This window comes from Scedosporium apiospermum (assembly GCF_000732125.1).
Source record: "Scedosporium apiospermum strain IHEM 14462 chromosome Unknown SEQ_SAPIO_0092, whole genome shotgun sequence".
Lineage (NCBI taxonomy): Eukaryota > Fungi > Ascomycota > Sordariomycetes > Microascales > Microascaceae > Scedosporium > Scedosporium apiospermum.
In genome coordinates, this window is record NW_015971793.1 from 149,291 (window position 1) to 169,725 (window position 20,435).

Consider the following 20,435-nt stretch of genomic DNA (forward strand, 5'->3'; position numbering starts at 1 on the left):
AAAAGGCAATAATACCACCCTCCGCTCCTACGTATTAGTTTCTGGCAGTCGGTGATAGGTACAATTTTATTCCTTTTGAGACGGGAAACTAGGCAGGGTTTCGAACCGTGGGTGAGTGTAATTAGGTACATCGATTGTACCTTTCTGGAAGGTTTAAGAAGACGCAATGATTAATACTGGGGGCACCGGCTGTCCGCGATGCTTCCGTGGTATATCGATGGGTGAATGAATCAAATAGATGTTGGAAAGTCTAGCCGTTACACAGCATTTAGACGAGGCCTTTGACACGGGTGGGATGAGATGCTGGGGCCCAAGGATATGTCTTGTGGACTGATGCCCACATTTCGAGGGGACGTGGCTCGTACCCATGTCTTCCGAGTGTTGGAGTCAAGCCGGAGCTCTTGATGGATTAACTTCCAAGTAGGCTCCGGTGGAGGAAGGAAGTTCCGAGCCGCCTGTCATTTTAGTACTAGCAGCACGAGCTCAGTCTGCAGGAGGGTTCGGGACCTAGAACAACCTCCGAGCAACAGCACAGCGATAGCAATTGTGATGACATTCCCACGTGTCAATCCATGCTGCATTGTGGCTGTCAAAGCAATGTCCTCAATACCTTCTAACAATTGTATCCTGAAAAAGTCAGGAACCACAAATTTCGGTCAAGCTACTGTGTTCCAAGGCGTGCTCTTTCCGCGAAAAGCAAAGCTAAACCGCAAGCTCGCGTGCTCCTTCCCTTAGCCCACAGAGCCCTCTTTCCTCAAGGAGTCCCGGAGCACGGGTTATGTGGGCTCATCCTGAACCCATAAAACCAGTCTCGACTGTTTCCTCTTGCCAAAAAAAGAGGGAAAAAAAAATGGATTAGAATCGGAGTTGGATGGAGGGCCCCAGACCCCGGTTTCCTTTGCCTCCCTCCTCCTTCTCCTTCCTCGGCCGCCAGCTCTTCCACTTGCAACTGCCGTTGACTCCTGGCGCACTCGACTCCGCAACTCCACCTCAACTGGCAGGTCACGATGCATTCCTATTGTTTGTTTTGACCTGCCAAGCTATTTCTCCCCATCTCCAAGATTCGGGTCATTCGACAACAATACGATATGATCTCCACATTAGCTAGGCTGCAAGCAAAAGGAGTAAGATGCGCAGAAGACGCTTACTGGATTGAGCACAACTAGCTGATTTTCCCAGGTTCGCTTCCGTCATCACTGCCGTGTCCAGTGATTGACTATCACAGCACCGCCGAGCTTGTCCCAATTTTGGAGGTTAAGCTTAGTGCGTACCCCAAGACGCACAGACGAAACGCGGGGACACGGTCTCCCCTGCGATTCTCTTGCATCTCTATTGACAAGAGAGGAAAAAGGCATCTACGAAGCAGACTAACTACCCGCCCGTGAAAGCGTCGTATTTTTAGCATTTCTGTTGAAATTCGAGGTCCCATCTTCCCCGGATTTCGACACCGAACTCACTACCGGGTGGAGCTGGTAACCTTGAAACATCTTCCCTCCCAACTCGAGCAAGGGTAATGGGATTGGTTTGGTGAGAGATGATCCTGCAGGTCCCGCCTTCTGTCGAGTCTTATAACATAAACATGTGTCATCAATGTACTTTCCAAACTTCCATCATTGAAATTATTGATTTTACACTTCTTCTTCAAAATCTTCGTATACTGTCAACGCTTCGAAGCGATGCACCATCCTCATTTTGTTAGGTGCTTCGATGTCCGAGGACGTACAGTAGTATTTTGTTCGCTAACATCTACCCGACACCGTTCGATGCAGGGCCCTTGGGGAAGGGGATATCTGCGAGAGTCGACGTGATTGCGCCCCGTGGACCAGGTCTCCGGGGACCCCTGGCGATGATGCAGACGACATCCAGAACTATCAGAAGACATCTTCCCAGTCATGGATCCTACCTGCAGTCATGGGGGCTCTTCGCCTCACGTCGAATGTTAGCGACAGAACGATCAAGAGCCTTTGCCAGAAGCGAGACCCGGCAGGTTGAAATATAAATCAGGCCATTACCCGCAACATCTGGATCCTGGCGAGCCTCATCTTTACCTTCCGCGGCAGTTCGTGTCTCCCTCTGCTGACAACTTCTGAGATAGCGGCTATCACCCGTTTCTTTTTTAATTCTTTTATTCGTTTTCGCTTCTTCTTTTGTGTTATTTATTTATTTATTTATTTATCCATTTTCATTTTGCTTTTCCTCCGTGGACAAGGACAATCCCGCCCGATCTTACCTCATTTGCAAGTGTCGTGTCGTCGTCTTCGTGACCTTCCAGAACCGCTGGCGAACCCATTCCCCCTCCCAAAACTTGATGAGCAGAACTCTCCCGTGTTCAAACCCCGATAACCTTCGCTCATTCATCGACTGCGACCCTATCCGGAAGCTGCAGCATTAGCGTGGACTATTCCCCCGCCCGAGATCCCCGAAAACCTTCTTCCCCCACACTTTTGATAAGAGACCAATCCCCAGTCCCGATGTAGCCGGTGACAGAAAAATCCGTGCGGAAATGCAAGCCACTTTAACTCCACATGGGTCGAAGCGAGGACTTTGACACAAGCCACGAGAGGTATCGTGGTCCAATCATGGGGCGTCTTTTCTCGCATTTTCTGGTGGTCACTGTCGAGGAATCTATCGAAGGTCCGGGACGGGGACAAGGAAAATCAATATGTTCATCAATGAAAAGAAACATCGAATGATTGCCCCGTCTCATGCGCTCGTCTACTTCGCTTCCCGCCAGCTGCACGTAGGGTGGGGTGTGGTGTGGTGTGGCTTGTTCACCAGAAGAACATTAGGGGAAAACAGATATCTCAATATGGCATCCCTTCCGTTTCGCGAATAAAGTAAGAAAAATATAAGAAAAAAATACAAACTTTAATTTCTGATAACATCAATCCTTTCCATTATAAAAAAAAAGGCCCGTTGAGTTCCTCCTTATATTGCCCCCCTCTTCTATGCACCCCATCCCATCGGAATTTCGAGTGCAGCATGCCGACCGAGCCTCTTCTCTCGTCGCTTCTCTCAACAGCAGGTGTCCCTGACGTCCTGCTCTCCTATCCCTCCCTCATCAGTAATGTAATAATAGAGTGGTAACACAACAGAAGATCGCCCTTCCCTTCCCTTGACCTCGCCGAATTTTGGCCGTCGTAAAATGGAAGAAATGAAAAAGAAAGGGAGAAAAAAGAAAAAAAAAAAAAATCCTCCCTTTCTCAGGGAGGGCACACAGCATTCCCCAGGCTAAATGCAACATCACCGCCCTTTTCCCGCATCGATTCGATCCCAATAAAAAGGGTGAATAAAAACGGCGCGGTTTCCCCCGTGGGCACAAACCGGCCAACCAACAGTCCGTCTGGCCGTTTTTCCTCTTGCATGGCAGTCCCGGGACCGAGGAGCCGTTCGGAGAGGCAAGCTGAGAGCAGGGGAGATAATCAAAGTGTGCAACCCGTCTTTGGTATCTGTTGACAGCGCAAGCGCAACGTAAGCCCGATAATATAGAGCACACATATTAGAACTACCTCCCTGTGACAGCTTTGATAGCACACGCATTTGAATCCCAATTAATATCACTCACGATTGAAACGCAATAGCTCTGCGGCATCAACATAGGCATCAACATAACTGCGCTTCCGAACCATTACGTGCGTATCAAAAGAGAGGAGAATAAGAGACATGGTCGAAGAGTTCGAGATAGTTTATTAACAAACAAAAGGGGAATTATATAGAAACAGGTGAAAGAGGTTTCAATGAGAGGTAAGAACTTGTAGATGGACTGGTAACCGAAGAAGAGGAAAACACAAATGAAGCTGTCACCCGCCTCACAAAAAGAACCCTTTTGCAAAAAGAAAAGAAAGAAAAGAAAGAAAATGCCATCAACTCATCATCTCACAGTCATAACCTGGGGGTATAATGTAACAGGGCTCATGGGTAAAAACTAGACTGAGAAGGGTCCAGCTCCTTCACGGAACCCAGTTCGCATCTTGCTCCTAACCTCTACTTGCCCACATATATCTTTGGGCTTCATTTTCGCTTCGCTTCTTTATATGCATCATTTCGTAGGCATTTTAAACATGCTCCACGGTGCCCTTCTCCATATGCATGGTGGTCGCGAAAGTGGTCGTAGGTCGCCACTTCGCAGAGGTCCTAGGGGTGCTCTCCTCCAACATCTTGTCAACCTGCTCAAGGGTCAAGCCCTTGGTCTCAGGGACAAGGAAGTAGGTGTAGACAAAAGCGCATGTGCACAGACCACCCCAGACAAAGAAAACAGAAGACTTCATGTTGCCCCGCTTCTCGCCGACCATGTAGGGAGTAATGACAGCGATGATGGTGTTCCAGAGCCAGTTGGAGGCGGTAGAGAGACCAACACCGCGAGATCGGATGGGAAGAGGGAAAACTTCACCGATGACAATCCAGGCACCAGGACCCCAGGTAGAGGCGAAGAAGAAGATGAAGATGGCGATGAAGGCAATCTGGGCGTTGACAGCAGGAATGTTGTTCGCGATCGACTTAAATCCATCATCGGCGGTTGGGTCGGGAACTTTATGGGTGTGGTTGAAACCGGCAGTGACACCAACGATAGCGACGATGAACTGGCAGATGAGCATACCAAGGGCGCCATAGAGGAGAATAGTTCGGCGACCAAACCTCTCGACTGTCCAGAAGGAAAGAGGAGTGGAGCAGACGTTAACGAGAGTGAAAATGAGGGAGATGAAGAAGACGTTCTCGATGGCACCGGTCGACTGGAGGAAGGGAGTTGAGTAGTAGAAGATGAAGTTGACACCGGTCCTATGAAAGAAATTAGTTCGTCAGTCGAGAATACTTCGCCAATTGCAAAAAAAAAGGTATCGCGCCTCGGAGAGTAAGGGAGTAGAGAAAAGAACTTACCACTGCTGCATCATCTGGAGAGAGGTACCGAGGATTGTGCGGCGAAGGTTGGACTTGCCGTGGCTAAGACCACCCTTGAAGCAGTTCATCCAGCTGCCAATAAAGGTCGTATCGGGGATGAGAGCACGTTCGTACTCCTCGTTGGCGACAATCTCAGTAAGTTCGGCACGAATGTACTCGGATTCCTTGGGCTGGCCTCGAAGGCGGGAGAGAGCCTGGGCGGCATCTTCAATCCTGCCCTTCTTGACGAAGTAACGAGGAGAGTCGGGAAGGAGCATGAGACCACCACCGAGAATCAGAGCCCAGGGGAATTGGATGGCAATGGGGATGCGGTAGGCGCCAGTGTCATCGCGTTCCTTTGTGCCGTAGACGACACAGGCAGCTAGCAGAATGCCGATGGTGATGCAGAATTGATAGCCAGCTACGAGAGCGCCACGGACCTTGCGGGGGCACTATGAAAACCAAGAAACGTTAGCGACCGGAACGGGGGAACGATACCTGGCTCGCGGGTTGGGGCGCACTCACAATCTCGGACATGTACAGGATGACGATGGCGGACTCAAAACCGACACCAAGACCAGCAACCAGACGACCAACGACGATAGCGGCAAGGGCATCACCCTCACCAGTAATCATCTGGATAACAACACCAAGCATGTAGATAAAGCAGCCAGCAATGACGGTCCACTTTCGGCCAATTCGGTCGGCGACATCTCCAGCGATAATAGCGCCCAAGAAGGTACCCAGAGACAGAATAGACACGATGAGCGAGGTTCTGCTCTCCGAGACCTCTTTAGCACCCTCGAATTCGACTGCATCCTTGAAGATTTGAGAACCCAAGACACCATTGATGTATCCAGAGTCGTAACCGAAGAAGATACCGCCAAAGGAAGCAAAAGCGCAGATCATATACGCCTTCCACGTGACTGGGGCCTCGATCCTGTTGACATCGTCGGTGGGCTGGAGCACAACACCATCAGCGCCGTGCGCCGTCTCCTTGTCTACTGCCTTATCAGACATGTCGAATGATAGAACGGCGAGTGTGTTTTTGGATTGACAGATCCTCGACCGGTTTTGAGACGAAGTTGTGTTTGACGGTAGGGTAGATTAGGGGAGGTATTGAAGTTGAAGGTGGGAGGCGGGGAGAGGTAAAGGTAAATATAAAGTAAGCCAGGAGGCCCTTGGAGGAGTTGGAGGAAGGAATGATGGAGAGGTAAGCTTGTTTCGGAGCCGATATTGAAAGGAAAGAGCGATGGCGATCAGAGGGAGAGGGCCTTATTTAATATCATGCCGGGCTTCATGCATTATAGCACGGCAGTAAACGGAAGACGGAGGATGAATACTGTATCAATTGACAATTGAGAGGAACATTGAACCCTGGCGTGGTCAAGGCACGAGGAACCGACAAACTGGAGCAATCTTGTTTCTTTTCCCTGGACTTTCCTTTTCCCACCCCTTCACACCCCGTCCCGTTAGCTACACATTTCTATCGCTCTTTTTCGTTTTTTTCGTTTTCCACTTTTTTCTTTTCTTTTGTCGGGTTTCTTTTTCGCCGCCCGTATTGCACGCTAAGAGAACTACTACCATTCGCACAATACGTGGACTACTACCTCCCTCCAGCGTCGTCTCCGCATCTCCAGACTTCGGAACTGTACGATGATGTTTTAGGGGTAGATACGGACGTAGTAGGACCGAGAAGGGTACATGGTCCTCGAACGACAATGGCTGGAGCTCTACGGAGCTACACTAGAGTAGGATGACATATGCATTCCTCCGCTCTGAAGCTATGTAGCTTCCTCGGTGAGATGCGTGCTTGGTTCTTCCTGCTTTGGGGTAGGTTGAAATGTCTGCGCGTGGTTTCAACCCTTTGTAGAGAAGTTTAACGTTGTATCATCCCACACCACACTAAGACTATAACCAGAGATCGAAGTTGCGGGGCGGCGAGGAGGAGAGATTGGGACTGTGGAGGGGGCAGGGGACAACCATGAATGGAGGGGCGAGGGGGCGTGAGAAGGGGCGTTTACTTCGCATAAGGGGGTGTGGGAAGTGGAAGCCCTGACTGTCCCAGGATTCGTCCCTCTGTTTAACAGACCTTGAACGAGAAGCAAAGCCGACTGCGACACAAAAAGACGTAATGGCGCCAATCTGGAGGAGGACCCCGAAGAAGAGAGAGGAGTGACAAGTGGAGCTGGGCAGGATACACCCCTCAAAAGGAACAAGGATGAAGTTTTTTTCGTCTTCATTTTTTTTTTTTTTTTTTTTAGTTTTTCTCTAACTCCCTTGAGGGAGTGATATGGGGGGGGGGGGTGTCCGTCGAAAGTAGGTGGCAGTAGGGTTAGTTTGGGGTGGAGAGAAGCGCCGAGAAGGGATTGAGTCTAGACCTTGATTGGTTGGCTGAGACATGGCAGGCGGACGGGAGTGGCGCCAAATGGGTTAATACTCGGTGATATTTTGGCACGCGAGATGCACGGTCTGGATAAAACTGTCCGAGACCAGACCACTGCCGTCTGGACTCTTGCCGGCAGTATAAGCCCTGTAAGCGGACGCTGGTTTCGACGGCTAACCCACTGTAGGGCGCTGGAGTTGGTCAACTCAGTGCTCTAGACAGCCTGTGCTGCATTCAATAGTTGACATCAATCAAGAGTTGACATCAATCGATACAACACCAGGCGGGTCCTCAGATTGACTCAAGCTTCACCAATTCGTGGCTCAATAGCCTGGCCAGGTATGGTCGGATTACAGGGAATCTGCTGTGTACTCCAATTGATGCTTTTCTTTGGCCAGCTGACGTTGGAATCAAGGCCAAACCTTGTCCAATTGAACAATGGTACGACATGCTCGACCAAGAATCAGTGGATCTAGGTACCAAAACCACGCCTTCGTACCAGACTCATGACGACAAAACAGAAGCAGCGCATGCATGAGCCCTTCGATATCTCTGTTTTCTCAAGTCTTCTGCCAGGGATGAATCCTCACGTGGAACCAAATCTTGGCGGTCATGACTGGGAGGTTGGGCCGGAACCGAGCAGTGATCTCAACCAAGCTAACTCTCCCTTGACCTTCCCCATATCAGATCGGCACACGCTACGGAGGAATATTGCTCGCACGCCCCCATGGGAACAAGGTTTAGAATTGATTTATTCTTAGTTCTCTTCTATCCCTTGAAAACGCCATTGATGTGCGTGCGTTAGGTTGATCGTCCCTTCCTCTGCGCTGGAATTCCACCTACTTCAATCCTGTCTATCATTATGAGACTCTTCCCAGGAGCGCTTCCCTACACTCCAACGGGGATCGGCGCCGACTGGCCAGGATTAGGGAAGGTGTCAGGGAGTTCTAGTCGTGGAAGTGATTATTCTTCGGGTTCGCACTTTCAATTCCGCGGTCCACGTACGACCGACGTAACCTTGGGGAAATGTACTTCCGTCTCGCCTATGGCCAGACGACAGTAAGAGTAGCATTCGATGGAGCTTGCAAACATCAACACTGCATTCCACATTCCACACGGGCGACAATCTCCATACGAAGTAGAGAAGGTTTCCTAGGTACCGGCAATGTATATGAGTACTATGCTGTAATTCAACTCCTTAACACGTACTTTGGAACCTTGGAACCTCCTGCCGAATAACCGTCCTTGACAGAGGCTGCGCTTGCTGAACAGTTCAACAGGGAGCTATTCAGGCCCAGTGCTCAAGCTCGACTGATAATACGTCCGAGACCATGGTAGCGCCTGCTCAGACCGGATCAAATGTATCAAATGTATCAAATGGGCACGCCCAGGCCCCTTCCCCCAGCCATGTATATGCATACACGAAATACAAGTAAACACATCATATTGGCCTCGTGCAACCGTACGGGAGAAGGAGCACCCTTCGTGCTCGGACCTAGAGCATGCCGGATGGGAAGGAGCAGGTCTTCGGCCCCGGGTTACAGCGACAACGAGAAGGAGGTCATCTCGTAAGCATCAAGTGGCCCCGAATCGGCCCAAAATCTCACGCGTGATATTAGCGATACATGACTGGGAGAGGGGAGACAGAGAAAAAACCGAGTGCCTGGTCTTCTCCGGCCCCCATCGTCGAATCGGATATCACCACCGCCTCCAGCTAGTGGGAGCCTCTTCTCCGCCATTCACATTCAATCAGATCTTGCCGGGGTCCCTCCGCACCAACAGGGATGGAGATTTTGGTTTGTAAGTCTTCTTTCTTTTACCCCTCCATTTTTGCATTCTGCTTGGGAGGAAACTATTGGATGTCCGGGCTTTTTTTTCTTTCCTTGGTACAGACATCACCACCATCATGCTGTATTACCTGCAATACCCGCGCGGAGCTCTCCGGCACTACTACAGTAGCAGTCCCACCTCAACATGAAGGAGGGTTGGGTCATTCTCCCATCCTGCATCGAGAGCCAGCTCACAAGCTCACCTGTTTTTTTTTGTGCTTGGCCACGAGAGGATTCTCATCTCTGTTAACCGATGACGAAAATGTCGGAACCCGCATACAGCGAACTCTGGCTCCACGCAACAGCAGCAACTGACTACTAACTTGCCTGCTCGGGCAGGACGAGGCACCTACGGACCAGAAAGCGCTTCGGCCCTATATTGCCACTACTTCGTATGTATTACTTTCTCCAGCAGAAACATGCGTGTAGCACGACAAAGAAATTCCAGAGAGAAAATAGCCCCGAAAGAGAAGAGAGATGAAAGAAGGGGGGGGGGGGGTTCTCCAACAAGCTCGTCGCCGTCGCCGAATGCTGCCATGGCCATTCGATGTAACAATGCAATTGTCAAGAAGTCGTCCACACAAGCAGCCGGGTACTCCTGGTCAGCCACCTCCGCTTCATTACCCTAGTCAGTGCCCACATCAATCAATCGCTGTTAGTCAATTCCATGCACTTTTTTGCTTCTTCAACGTTGCCATCTCATGAGCGTATCCCCCCTTGCGCAGACGCTGATGCAGGGATTGACCGAGAAACATTGCAGTCAAGGGAGTCATCTGGCCTGGCCTGGCCTGGCAGACGTAGCATCATCATTACTAACAGCTTAGAATCTCCCCTGCCCGGCCGTGGCTTGACGGCCTCCCGACAACAAAGCCCCGCCTCGTCTCGGTCGTTCCTCCGAGCTCGTGATCACGATGTCGGAAGAAGGTTTTCGGTCTGAGTTGGCCTGCCTGATCTTCTTCTTCTGAGTTTGCAGAACACTAAACTGCTTGGTACTAGTTGTGCCAATAGAGGTTGCCCGGAAGTTGACAGTCTCGTCCACCAATAGCTCAGGTCTTTGACGCTAAATTAAGGTGAGAACCCCTGTGGCTGTTTCTATTAAAAAAGAAGAGAACGGGCAAAAGAAAAAAAAATCTACCCTTAATAAGATCGAAACTGCATCACATCTCGCACCCCTCCCCGGCACGGCACCACCAAGCCGGAGAAGACGGCTTTCGAGTTGTTCCGGCCTTGCTCGGCTTTTTTTTTTTACTTCAAGTTTGCCATGCTCTAGATGAAGTCCCCTTCGATCGGTAATGGTTTCCGAAAAGGGGACTAAGAGCGGCGCGACCACTCTATTCCGTAGGCTCGGTCCCAGAAGTACACCATCCCCCACATGCAATTAGCTTGGTTGGAGAAGTCTGGCCGAATAGCATACCCACATCCGATCCCGTCGATTTTGTTTCCAGAACAAAATGCTAAACGCATTACCTCCGGCCATTTTTTTCTAGTACAGGATTTTCTTAGCGGCTAGTGGCCCCAGTTCCGCACTTGGAAGGTTGGAGGGTTCGAAGCCCTTGCCCCCATTCTCAATGTGGTCGACGACACCACTCCTGGCCTCATGGACCCTCACGCCAAAAGCAATGACGCCGAGGACGCCGAGGGAGTGGAGGCGAAGTGCAGTACGTTCCAGCAAGCCGGGTTCATTAAGAAATCGCTGCCTATACCAAGGTAGGCTTACGCCCTAGCAGACCAAGCTTTGATTGCAGTAAGAGACTAACACATGAAATGGAAAGGAAACATTCCGCCTGTCTGCAGCGTGATGTCAGGCGTCCTCAGAATGGAAGGTGGGCAATGAGACAGACATTCGCCCACAAGTACTGTTCTCAACTGGCTGGACGCTTCATCTCTCACCCCCAGTGGCCCTGACAAATGCTGACAAGGGACATCACACGATAATGACAGGTCTTTTAGTCCGCGGCGATACTCTGAATTAAGTTCGCCGATTTATTGGTTCCCCCATAGGGGGTGTGTGAATACTGAACGACTCTCTGCTGCCCTAATACGGTGGCGGCGACTTTCGTGTGCCTTGAGGCTTGACAACTATCGTGAGAGTAACGCCGACAAACTGGCAGTTCTCACGTATGAGATGCACAGTCTCCTTGAGCGCCACCTCGAGGACAGCGCCACTATCGAGCACGAGACAGGCCCGATCAACAGGCGTGAGGTGTCCTTCCTTCTGCAATAGTGCGGATGGAGAAGTCTCTCGGACATTGTCAGCTCCGATCTTTTGCACCCGACAGCTGAATCTCCGCGAGAGCCCCTGATAGTAAGTTGAGAACACGACGAGGAAAGTTTCCTGTGCGGATTTTCTGGCCGGCAAATTCCCCGGATAGTAGCTGCACCGGAACTGGGCCTCTTGTGCTGAAGTCTGCTTGCTCTCGTCCGGGGACCTGCTGTGGGGGTCTGGGATTGGAATATACATGTAGTGGGTTCCATTCGTTATTTCGGCCATTCTCCATTCTGGGGGGCGGTGGGCATCCAGGGAGATGCGACTAGGACCACCAAGACGGACCACAAGGACATTACTGGTCAGGGATTCTGCGGAACTCGAGAGGAACCCAAGGGGCCGACGGTCGGGGAAACCATCGGCGGGGTAGTTGGTAGACCATTCGGTGCGGGGCAGGGTTGGGGTGGAGCCGTAGGAGAGGTATAATCTCTTCCAATTGAAGTGTTTGATGTCCCTCGGGAGGATACATATCACCCCCCGGACCATACCTGGGGCCGGGCGTGAGACCACGAGATAGTCCTCCCCATCGCGGTGGCGCCCCCCGGGCTTGCCATCCCCGGAAATTACTCGCAGTGTGATGCAGAGCCAGACGCCTTCGTCCGGGGAAACGCCGCTGCGAGCGTTGAGGAACGTCCACGCCAACAAGTCGTTGGGGTGGCTCGTAATTCCGAGCTTTGAAGGTTCCACGACCGGCACCGTTACCAAGATTCCGCGACTCGTCACTGTCGGTGGGGGCATTGGATCGTCGCCATATCGCAATGGAACAGTTAAGTGGTACCGGGCCTTTGGATCTGCTATGACATCCGGCGTAACTCTCTGCACGTCCTTCCAGGTCAGTCCCTGCTGCGGTCCTCCTCCACCTGAATCGCGCTGGGTCAGGGGCGCATTCGCCGTAAAGAGCACAGGAGTGAAGCCCGAGGGATCTGGGCCGAGCACGCTGGAATAGGAGCTAGGCAGTCGCGGGAGATGCCAGGCCAGTAATGAAAGGTCTTCGGACCTCCTCAGGATCTCCTCCTGGAGGCGGATGAAGGCATTCTGACCTTCGCCGTACAGCAGGGGCATGTTCACGTTGAATATGCCAAGCAGCGAGTATGCACGATCCTCTACCCGCTGGGTCTCCCGTTTGGATGCCCAGCTCATGCGCTCCGCTATGGTACAGATGCTACCGGGAGACACACCCTGCAGGACCTCGGCGCGAATACCAGTGATACGCTGCAGGTCCGAGACCAGACTGGCCTTGGTACCTATCTCGACCCAGTCTCTGTCGTAGAACTCGACCAGTCGCGGCGCAATCAGTTCCTGCAGAGTCCAGCCTCGCTTGAACCACCGACTTGCCACGAAGGTAGGCCCAAGGCGCCGCAAGTGTTTCCCTTCACGTAGGGTCTCGCCAGAGACTAGACTATTCAGGGAGGTTGGGACAGAAACATTGTCGGCGTCGGCGACCACGTCGGCCATATAGACGTAGCAGAGGGCGGAATGCTGGTACCAGCGGTACATGGAGTTGATGGCCTCGGAAAGCTCGGCGCTAGACTGCTTGTCGATGCAGCAGGTATCAACCCAGGCCCAGGCGTAACCGTCCCGCCTGGCCTGTCTGCAGCAGTCCTCGATCTTGGCGAACCCCGGGATGTGCGAGGCGAAATTGGGGCCCCTTTCCATGTCCTGGAAGGTCACTTCGTGGTCGCCCCACGTGTGGGATAGGATGGCGTAGGGCGGAACATCGCCGGCGAAGAAGTGTAACTGGAGAGTGTCTGTGTCGATGAGTCGCATAACTGTGGTTGAGTCGTAATAATACCCGCTCTCTTTCTTTCCCTCTCTCTCTCTGTCTCTCTCTCTCTCTTTCTCTCCCCTGTTCTCTATCCCTCACTTAGATCGGATGAGAAGTGAAAATGAAAGTGGGGCCTGGGGCTGAAGGATGCGAGAGGTAGGATGTCTGCTCAAGTTTCATTGCATGTCCTGCTTATGGATTCGCTGTTTCTTTTTGAATCATGTTTCTGCAGTTGCGTTCACGGCCTTGCTGTCAAATCATGCCAAAAAATTTCCCCTTTTTCTTTTTCTGGTATTGTTTTTTCCCACTTTGACACGTTTTATCCAGCGTGTCTTGGGAACCAGCGTTTTGGTCGATGCCTAAAAGTAATGTTGGGAGTCCTGAACGGCGGGGTTCTGCGCAGTTTGGTGTCATGCGGCGACCAACCTCGCTTGCCAGCTGATGGGCTCAGCCTCGACCTAGGCAGAGAGGATGGCTGTCCTGGCTGGCCAGAGGAACAAGGCGTTTGTGGAGGATAGGGGGCGTTCACCACTGGGTGCGCCTCACCCCAGATCTCCGTGCCAACGGTTCGGCGGATAAAAAGCCCCAAGATTCCAGGATTTCTCAGGATTGCTACTGTCACTCCTGCATGCCATGGCAACACAAAAACGAAAGAAAGAAAAGAGGGGAGGTTGGATGCGGCGCGCAGAGTGGTGAGACGAAGATGATTTGTCGCGATTTGGCTTAGCGCTGTTTGCTTCCTTTTTTTCTTCACGATTCTTCAATCCTGGTCGCTTTAAGCACTCGCATCACTACCATTATCACGGGGCGGGGGACAAATAGGATGGAAATCAGAGACAATCATCTTCATGGCACATGCTCTAATTCCCGATGAGGCTGAAACTTGAGACCTTGTGGCGTTCTTCCCGACGGGGGGAGTGTGAGACAAGGAGCCCGTCCTCCCGGTCGCGATGGACAGACGAAGATGGAGAACAACACCCCCTCTCATACCGAGATTGAAAAGATTTGCTTCCTCGCCCTGGCCTTTGCTTTTCCCGGTTCTCTTGGTGTTTTATTTTTCATACCCGCCATCTTCAAAGCCTACACACCCCCTCCTCAAGATGCCGGGGGAGAGCATGATGCGAGAAGCCTCGACGCCAAAATGATGATCATTGCCGCTTGCTGAGTTGGCATGTTCAGGGCAGGATCGTCAAGGGTTCACTTAACAAGTTAACATGACGTCTTACACGACAAGCTTGGGGAACGAGTAATGTTCCTTTTCAAACGCGGGAGAGTGGTGAGATGCAAACACTATATTTACGAGTACATCCCTGTTTCTTTTGCTTTTTTTATTTTTATTTTTATTTTTTAATTTTTTATGTGTTGTCCCCATTTGCTTGTTTGACCAGCCATGCATCGCTTAGATATTCTTGACCTTTGGGCTGGCAAAAAATTAAATACTCCGGTTTGGATTGGCTTTTGTCGGTTTTATGAGAAATCTATTTGTGGATTTTTGTTTTCTTCCTTTTTAGAGCCGAGTGGCTTCTTTAGTTCAACTTCTCTTCCTCGTTTCAGTCTTGTGTACCCAAGATGGAAAACAGGTCCACTGAGGCGTAACACTCATCTTGTCGCATAGGAGACCGTGGCCTCGATTCTCTCACGACGTCATCACGGCCATCCTAGTTGGAGTGGTCATCGATTACGACCGATATCGATTTCATCTTTATATTTCTTCGGGCGGCGATCGGTTGAGAACGGCGCCACAAGGGTTTCACTAATGGAATTAGCTTGAAGAAACATACAGGGTGTGTGTGATCAAGTCTGTCAAAAACAAAACTGCTTGATAGCAAGAGGAAGGTCTTCGAATTTGGATCATGAACAGTTGAGCAAACATTTGTAAGTCTAATTCTCCTAGTCAACGACACGAAAATACACACGGCCGCGACCAAAGTCCCCGCTATTGTTGAAGAAAAAAGAAAAGAGGTATTTCTATACACACCCCAAAAGGATCCCTCGAGATATCCATGGTCCCCCAGTGGAGATTAACAAAGGCTATCATTCCTTCACCACCACCGTTTCCAGAAAGAGAGGCCGTGGGAATCTCCTGAACGACGGTTCAGAGCTTCATCCGTTGGTTCTCCAGGCAACGGGCATTCAGACCCAATCGGCTGAGAAATAGTAACGGTGACCGTGACAGTGGTCGTTGTCGTGGCAAAGTTGGGGTCATGAGTCGGGACTGCGGTGGGGGCCTCCGGAAGCTCCGTTTCGAAGCCGGGGAAGTGTGACGTAAGGATCGTGGAGAGTTCGGGGTAATCGGACAAGATGTCGCTGATGTCCGGCTCCGTTGGTTCCGGAGGGATGCCGACCGTGACGGTGGGAGCGGGGTCACCGACCGGGATGGAGGGAAACATGGACAAGTGAGGGGGAAGCATTGTACCCCAACGGTTGTCGTCATCGCTACTATCCTCATCATCGTCCCCTTCTTCGCCGTCGCCTTCGCCGTCGCCCTCTCCTGGCGGTAATTTCCATCCCGGAGGTGGATGCTGCCACCAATACCAAGGCGTAATCGGCGGATTGAAATACGACGACAAAATTTTCCAGATAAGCCAATGCACGGCCTCTGGCACGCGTTTCGTATAATCGAGGTGAATGGGGAAAACGTATAACGTCCCCGTACAAATAATATCTCCCACATTGCAGATAATCAGTGTCTTATCGAGCGGGAAGCCGATGATACGCCCGCCATCCTGCAGAGTCTGGGTATCGCCGAACGTGACGACAGCAGTAATGCGATCCCGAATATCTTCGTCGAGATATTGAACGGCGCGGTGGACCACTGCGGCGCCCTGGCTGTAGCCGGCGGCGACGATCTTGGAGGTGGGACATTGCGTTACGGCTTTGGTGAGGAGGACCTGCATGAGGAAGATGCCGAAGGGGGAGGTGCCTCCTTTGTAGAAGTTGGTTTCCCTCCAGGCAAGATAGTCTACACCTTCTGTAGCGACGTTGTCGACGCCGAAGTAGAGCTTGAGTCTGTTTGATATCTCGGGACCTACCCAGAAGCCCTTTATGTCGAGGTATTAGTTATTGTGTAGTTTTTGATCCCCGAGGGTGGATATTGCATACCATGTTACCGGGAGCGATGGTCTCTCTGGCGTAGATGAAGATGATGGGACGGCATCCCTCTTCGGTGAATTCGCGGGAGGATAACCCCGTCCATGATCCCCTTGCTTCGAGGGACGACGCTGGCGCCGATGAAGATATTGTGAACAACGTGACTAGGAGAAGCGCGAGGTACCCCTTGAGGGTTCTATACGATCGTGCCATTGCTTCCAAAATGTGGTTCGTTTGCCTTCCTCAGCTCCCCGTCATATCTTCGGAAAGGCTATGTCATGGTCACCGGTTTTCACCTTTGCCAAATTCGCAACCCAAAGCGGTCAGGAAACCCCATTCGATTTGCCCAAAACCGTTTTCTTTCGGCGTCTTTATAGAGAGTATCTGCAAAAAAAGTGTTTCCGGGAATCAAGTTGACGCACGGCAAAGGAATTTATATGACCGCTTCGGCTCATGAAGCCGGGATCTAGAATCTATGGATGCCGTCATTTCCTCATACTGACGGGACATATTGTGATGGCGGAGAATATTCTAAATGTATATCACGAAAGGACTTTTAGATTCGATCAAATTTATATGATAAGCGTTCTATTTAACTCCTTGGCAGGGCGACGCAACTATGGAAACTGTCCGCAAGAGACACAGGGCCAGAATCTATTGCGTCCTTCAAATAATATTGGATATCGACTTGGCACTTACACGGCACTCAGAGGTCCCCCCCATGGCCACGCGGCATTGGAATGCAGCTGCGGTCCGGATTACTAGGCTCCCGCACTACAGAGCGCATGGGAACAAGGACGAGGCGTAGACTCGGCCATAACCGTTAATGCGATGATGTACACCCAGATACCCATCTTTTCGGGGGCTTGTGTGCCGAGCCAAGAGGGTTGTCGATATCAGTGGTCTGCTTTAACCACGAGAGCGAAGCGAGGAAAGACGCCATCTGGCATAAACGAGTTGGGCGTGGGGAAAGTTGGGGAATCAGTGATTTCATCCGTATTTAACCAAATGCGACGACCAAGATGCCAAGGAAGTGGTTTCGATGGAGGTTTCATGCGGGGTTGCATAATTTGGGGACGTGATATATACAAACATTTACTGGAAACTTGGAGAGTGAAAGGTTTGGTTTATGCTTGAAGTTAGCTTACGTACGGGCAGAGGATCTGGGCCGTAAAAAAAATCTCCGAACTGAGGATCGTTTACTTCGTACAGAAGGACTGTTTGAAACAGATTCTGAGGGCAAAGATTGGAGGTGTAAAGTTTGCGAGGTTGCCGGAAGGGATCTGCATGGATGTGCCGAGATCATGGAGGCGTGGAGGCATAGAGGCATGGAGACGAGGAGGGGTTAGTTCTTGATTGATATCTCAGAGATGAATTGGAATATTGATTGAGTTTTCTAGCAAGTAAGAATAGAATTTTCTTTCCAAGTCTTGGCTGCGTGACGGTGAGCTCAATTCCATGTTGAATATATTCGGAGATTTCATCTCGTTTGCCTAACCTCATCATAGCTATGTTGTTGATGGCGAGAATCTTCTCCGGTTATCGGCAGTGGTGATGCCGGACTGGAAAAAGTCTGGGGAAGTCGCAATCTGAACGACTCGACGGCCCAACTGACGTTGACATTGCGCATTGGGGATTGGGTCAAATTCACATCAATTTTGACCAACAATGTGAATTAGAGTCCCACAGCCCAGATGAGTCAGAATGTGGATGCGTGCGGGCTCAAATTGGAATCCCCTCCAAGCCATTGCAGCATCAACGAAGACGACCGCAGACATCCTTCTGTCCTCTTGAGTCGGCTGCTTAAACCCCGCTCCATCTTCCTCCCTGCATTGTGACACATCGTTCTCCGCATCACCCAAAATGTCCACCAGCGAGATCAAGCCTATCACCCCCGACGAGGTCGTCTTCACCGAAGCGACCCCTCACCAGCGGGAGCTTTCCTGGCGCATCAACAGCATTTCATGGTCTCACCCCTTAAGCCTCGAAGACCACCTTGAGAGGGGAGCCCTCCTCGGCCCCAGGGGCCCCGAACGCACATTCTACGTCGTGCACCGGCGCGGAGATCCAGAGGACATTATCTGCGCCGTCGATGCGGTCGGCAAGACGGCCCTTGTCAAGGCCCCCGATGCCGAAAGTCCTACCTCCGTGCAACGAGTCAAAGCCTACGGCGTCGCGGCCGTGCACACGAACCCAACGTACAGGAAGCAGGGCATGGCGGGCTGGATGCTCCAAAAACTGCAGGAGGCGATGGACAAGGATAGCGAATTCAGCGTTCTCTACAGCGGCATCGGACCCGACTTCTATGCCAGATACGGCTGGGACGCCTTTCCCGCTCTGCAGGTGTCCCTCTCCTTCCTAGGCGGTGAAGCCGCAGCGCAGCCCACGATGCCCGCGGGCGCCAAGTTCCTCTCGCGGGAGGACATCGCGCCGCTTTGCGACAAGGACATTGCGAAGCTCACCGTGAGGTTCGAAGAATTTCCCGGCGACGACGGGAGGACGAGAGTAGCTTTCTTACCTACCTTTAAGCAGATCGATTGGCAGTTTGAGAGGAACGCGTTCGTCGCGAGGAAACTACGCCATCGCGAGCCTGAGAACTACGGCGCCGTGACGACCGACGGCTCGAGCTGGATATACTGGGTTCACGAGGTGGGCAAAGACACGCTAGGCGTTCTACGGATCGTCGCGAATGGGCCGGCGGCGGTCGAGGATCTGTTGCGCGCCGCGCTTGTGGAGGCGAAGGATTGGGGGTTTGAGCGCGTGGTTGTGTGGAATCCTGAGGGCGATGTAGAGGACGCGGTGAGGACGATGGGTACCGAGGACGAGAAGGTGGTCAAGGTACGTTTTGAAGCTCGTGAAGGGAGACTTCCTTGTCTTCGTTGGAAGGGAGGGGACCACGTGGATGTTGTGTGGGAGGATAATTATTACTATGCGTGGTGCTAAGGGAACGGAGAAATAAACTACGAAGTAGTGTACGAGGAGGCGTTGGTCGACAGGAAACGTTCGGCAACAACGGGGTGAGACCAGCACACCACCCCGTGATTAGAAATTGAGAAGCTGCATGGCGAGTAGCCAGGCGAGGCTGGTCTGCAGGAAGACTGGGCATGGTCTGATGCGAGTTGCTAGGTAGTATACACAGCCGGCGGGATCGCTGCTCTCCTTTCCACCATCTCGATGTTACTTCCTCTCAGCTCTTAATCTGGACATCATTGCGGAAAGCATTCGGTCAACTACCGCGGCTGAGAATGACACCAGTTCACATTCATTCGTCTGAGATTATCTCCGAGTGCGTGCAGTTTTTAATCTGAGGGGATATTAGAGCTGAATGCAGGAGTGAGACCCGGAACCGAGATGGGCTAGATCCTTCAAGCAAACAAGGCATAGGAAAATGAGCAAGGAGGAGGGCAGATCCACATCGAGTGTGGCTCGAGATGTTCTACTTCGTACCGATCCCAGAACTCCCTCCAGTCATATCTCAAGGCTGGTCTGCTGTCAAGCCAACAAAAAAAAAGCTTGTCTGCTTCTTATCCACATGCATACTGTGACTTTGACTCAAGTTCCACTTCGCCTCTTTTTCATCCGAAAACGAGACAGAAGTGTGGCGATGCAGCTCTGACCCATGCAAACCAAGAAAATAGTTGGAAGCAAAGAATGGTTTTTTCATGGAACAGCCACACTTTCTTCCTCTCTTCTTCTTTCCTCGGCCCGCGTGTCTCGTTCATCCCGCGTTCATAGGGCCAGCAACCAAGGCATCAGCCTCTCTCTCTTGGCGATCCTACCTAAAATCTCGCTAGCTAGGCTGTTCTCAGTGTCGATCATCAACCCGGATCCACACAAATAAAGAGTCAAAGCTTCCAACCTGGTGGGCTGCGGAGGGTTACATTCTTCCCAACTCAATTGACACTACGAAGGACTCGGCAGAGTGCTGACAGGTCCACCGGCGGAATTCTAGTCCGAACTTCCTGCTTTGGGGTTGGACTGCGAGCGCCAAGACATTGTCTGTGGATCTGATTATTTTGGGATTCTGCGTTGGTTGGTGATATTTTTGGGACCGTTGCATGGATAACTTGTAAGGCGGTTCACATTCCACCTCACATTAGGCCTATCTGAGTTAGATTTGAAGTGGCGTGTGAGGCGAAGGGACAGGCCAGCAATGGAGAGAAGATCAAAATCACGGGGAGCACCGGGAGACGGGAAATGAAAGCGAATTGGAGTTTGTCTGCC

The 20,435-nt window shown here is 51.5% G+C and overlaps 2 protein-coding genes and 2 pseudogenes across 2 annotated transcripts; 1 reads left to right on the plus strand and 3 right to left on the minus strand.

Annotated features, from left to right (window-relative positions):
* Nucleotides 1-4,055: 4,055 nt before the first annotated feature.
* SAPIO_CDS4430 (Uncharacterized protein) lies at nucleotides 4,056-5,895 on the minus strand (the record flags this gene model as incomplete). Its single annotated transcript, XM_016786981.1, has 3 exons — nucleotides 4,056-4,776; nucleotides 4,876-5,327; nucleotides 5,401-5,895. 3 exons carry the CDS (start codon nucleotides 5,893-5,895, stop codon nucleotides 4,056-4,058), a joined length of 1,668 nt encoding a protein of 555 aa, XP_016643326.1.
* A 5,230-nt stretch (nucleotides 5,896-11,125) lies between these two features.
* SAPIO_CDS4431 lies at nucleotides 11,126-13,123 on the minus strand (annotated as a pseudogene; the record flags this gene model as incomplete).
* Nucleotides 13,124-15,163: 2,040 nt separating this feature from the next.
* On the minus strand, nucleotides 15,164-16,424 carry SAPIO_CDS4432 (uncharacterized protein; the record flags this gene model as incomplete). The annotated part of the gene is made up of 2 exons (XM_016786982.1): nucleotides 15,164-16,162; nucleotides 16,224-16,424. The coding sequence occupies 2 exons, from the start codon at nucleotides 16,422-16,424 to the stop codon at nucleotides 15,164-15,166; spliced, it is 1,200 nt and encodes a 399-aa protein (XP_016643327.1).
* Nucleotides 16,425-18,074: 1,650 nt separating this feature from the next.
* SAPIO_CDS4433 lies at nucleotides 18,075-19,154 on the plus strand (annotated as a pseudogene; the record flags this gene model as incomplete).
* Between the last annotated feature and the right edge of the window lie 1,281 nt (nucleotides 19,155-20,435).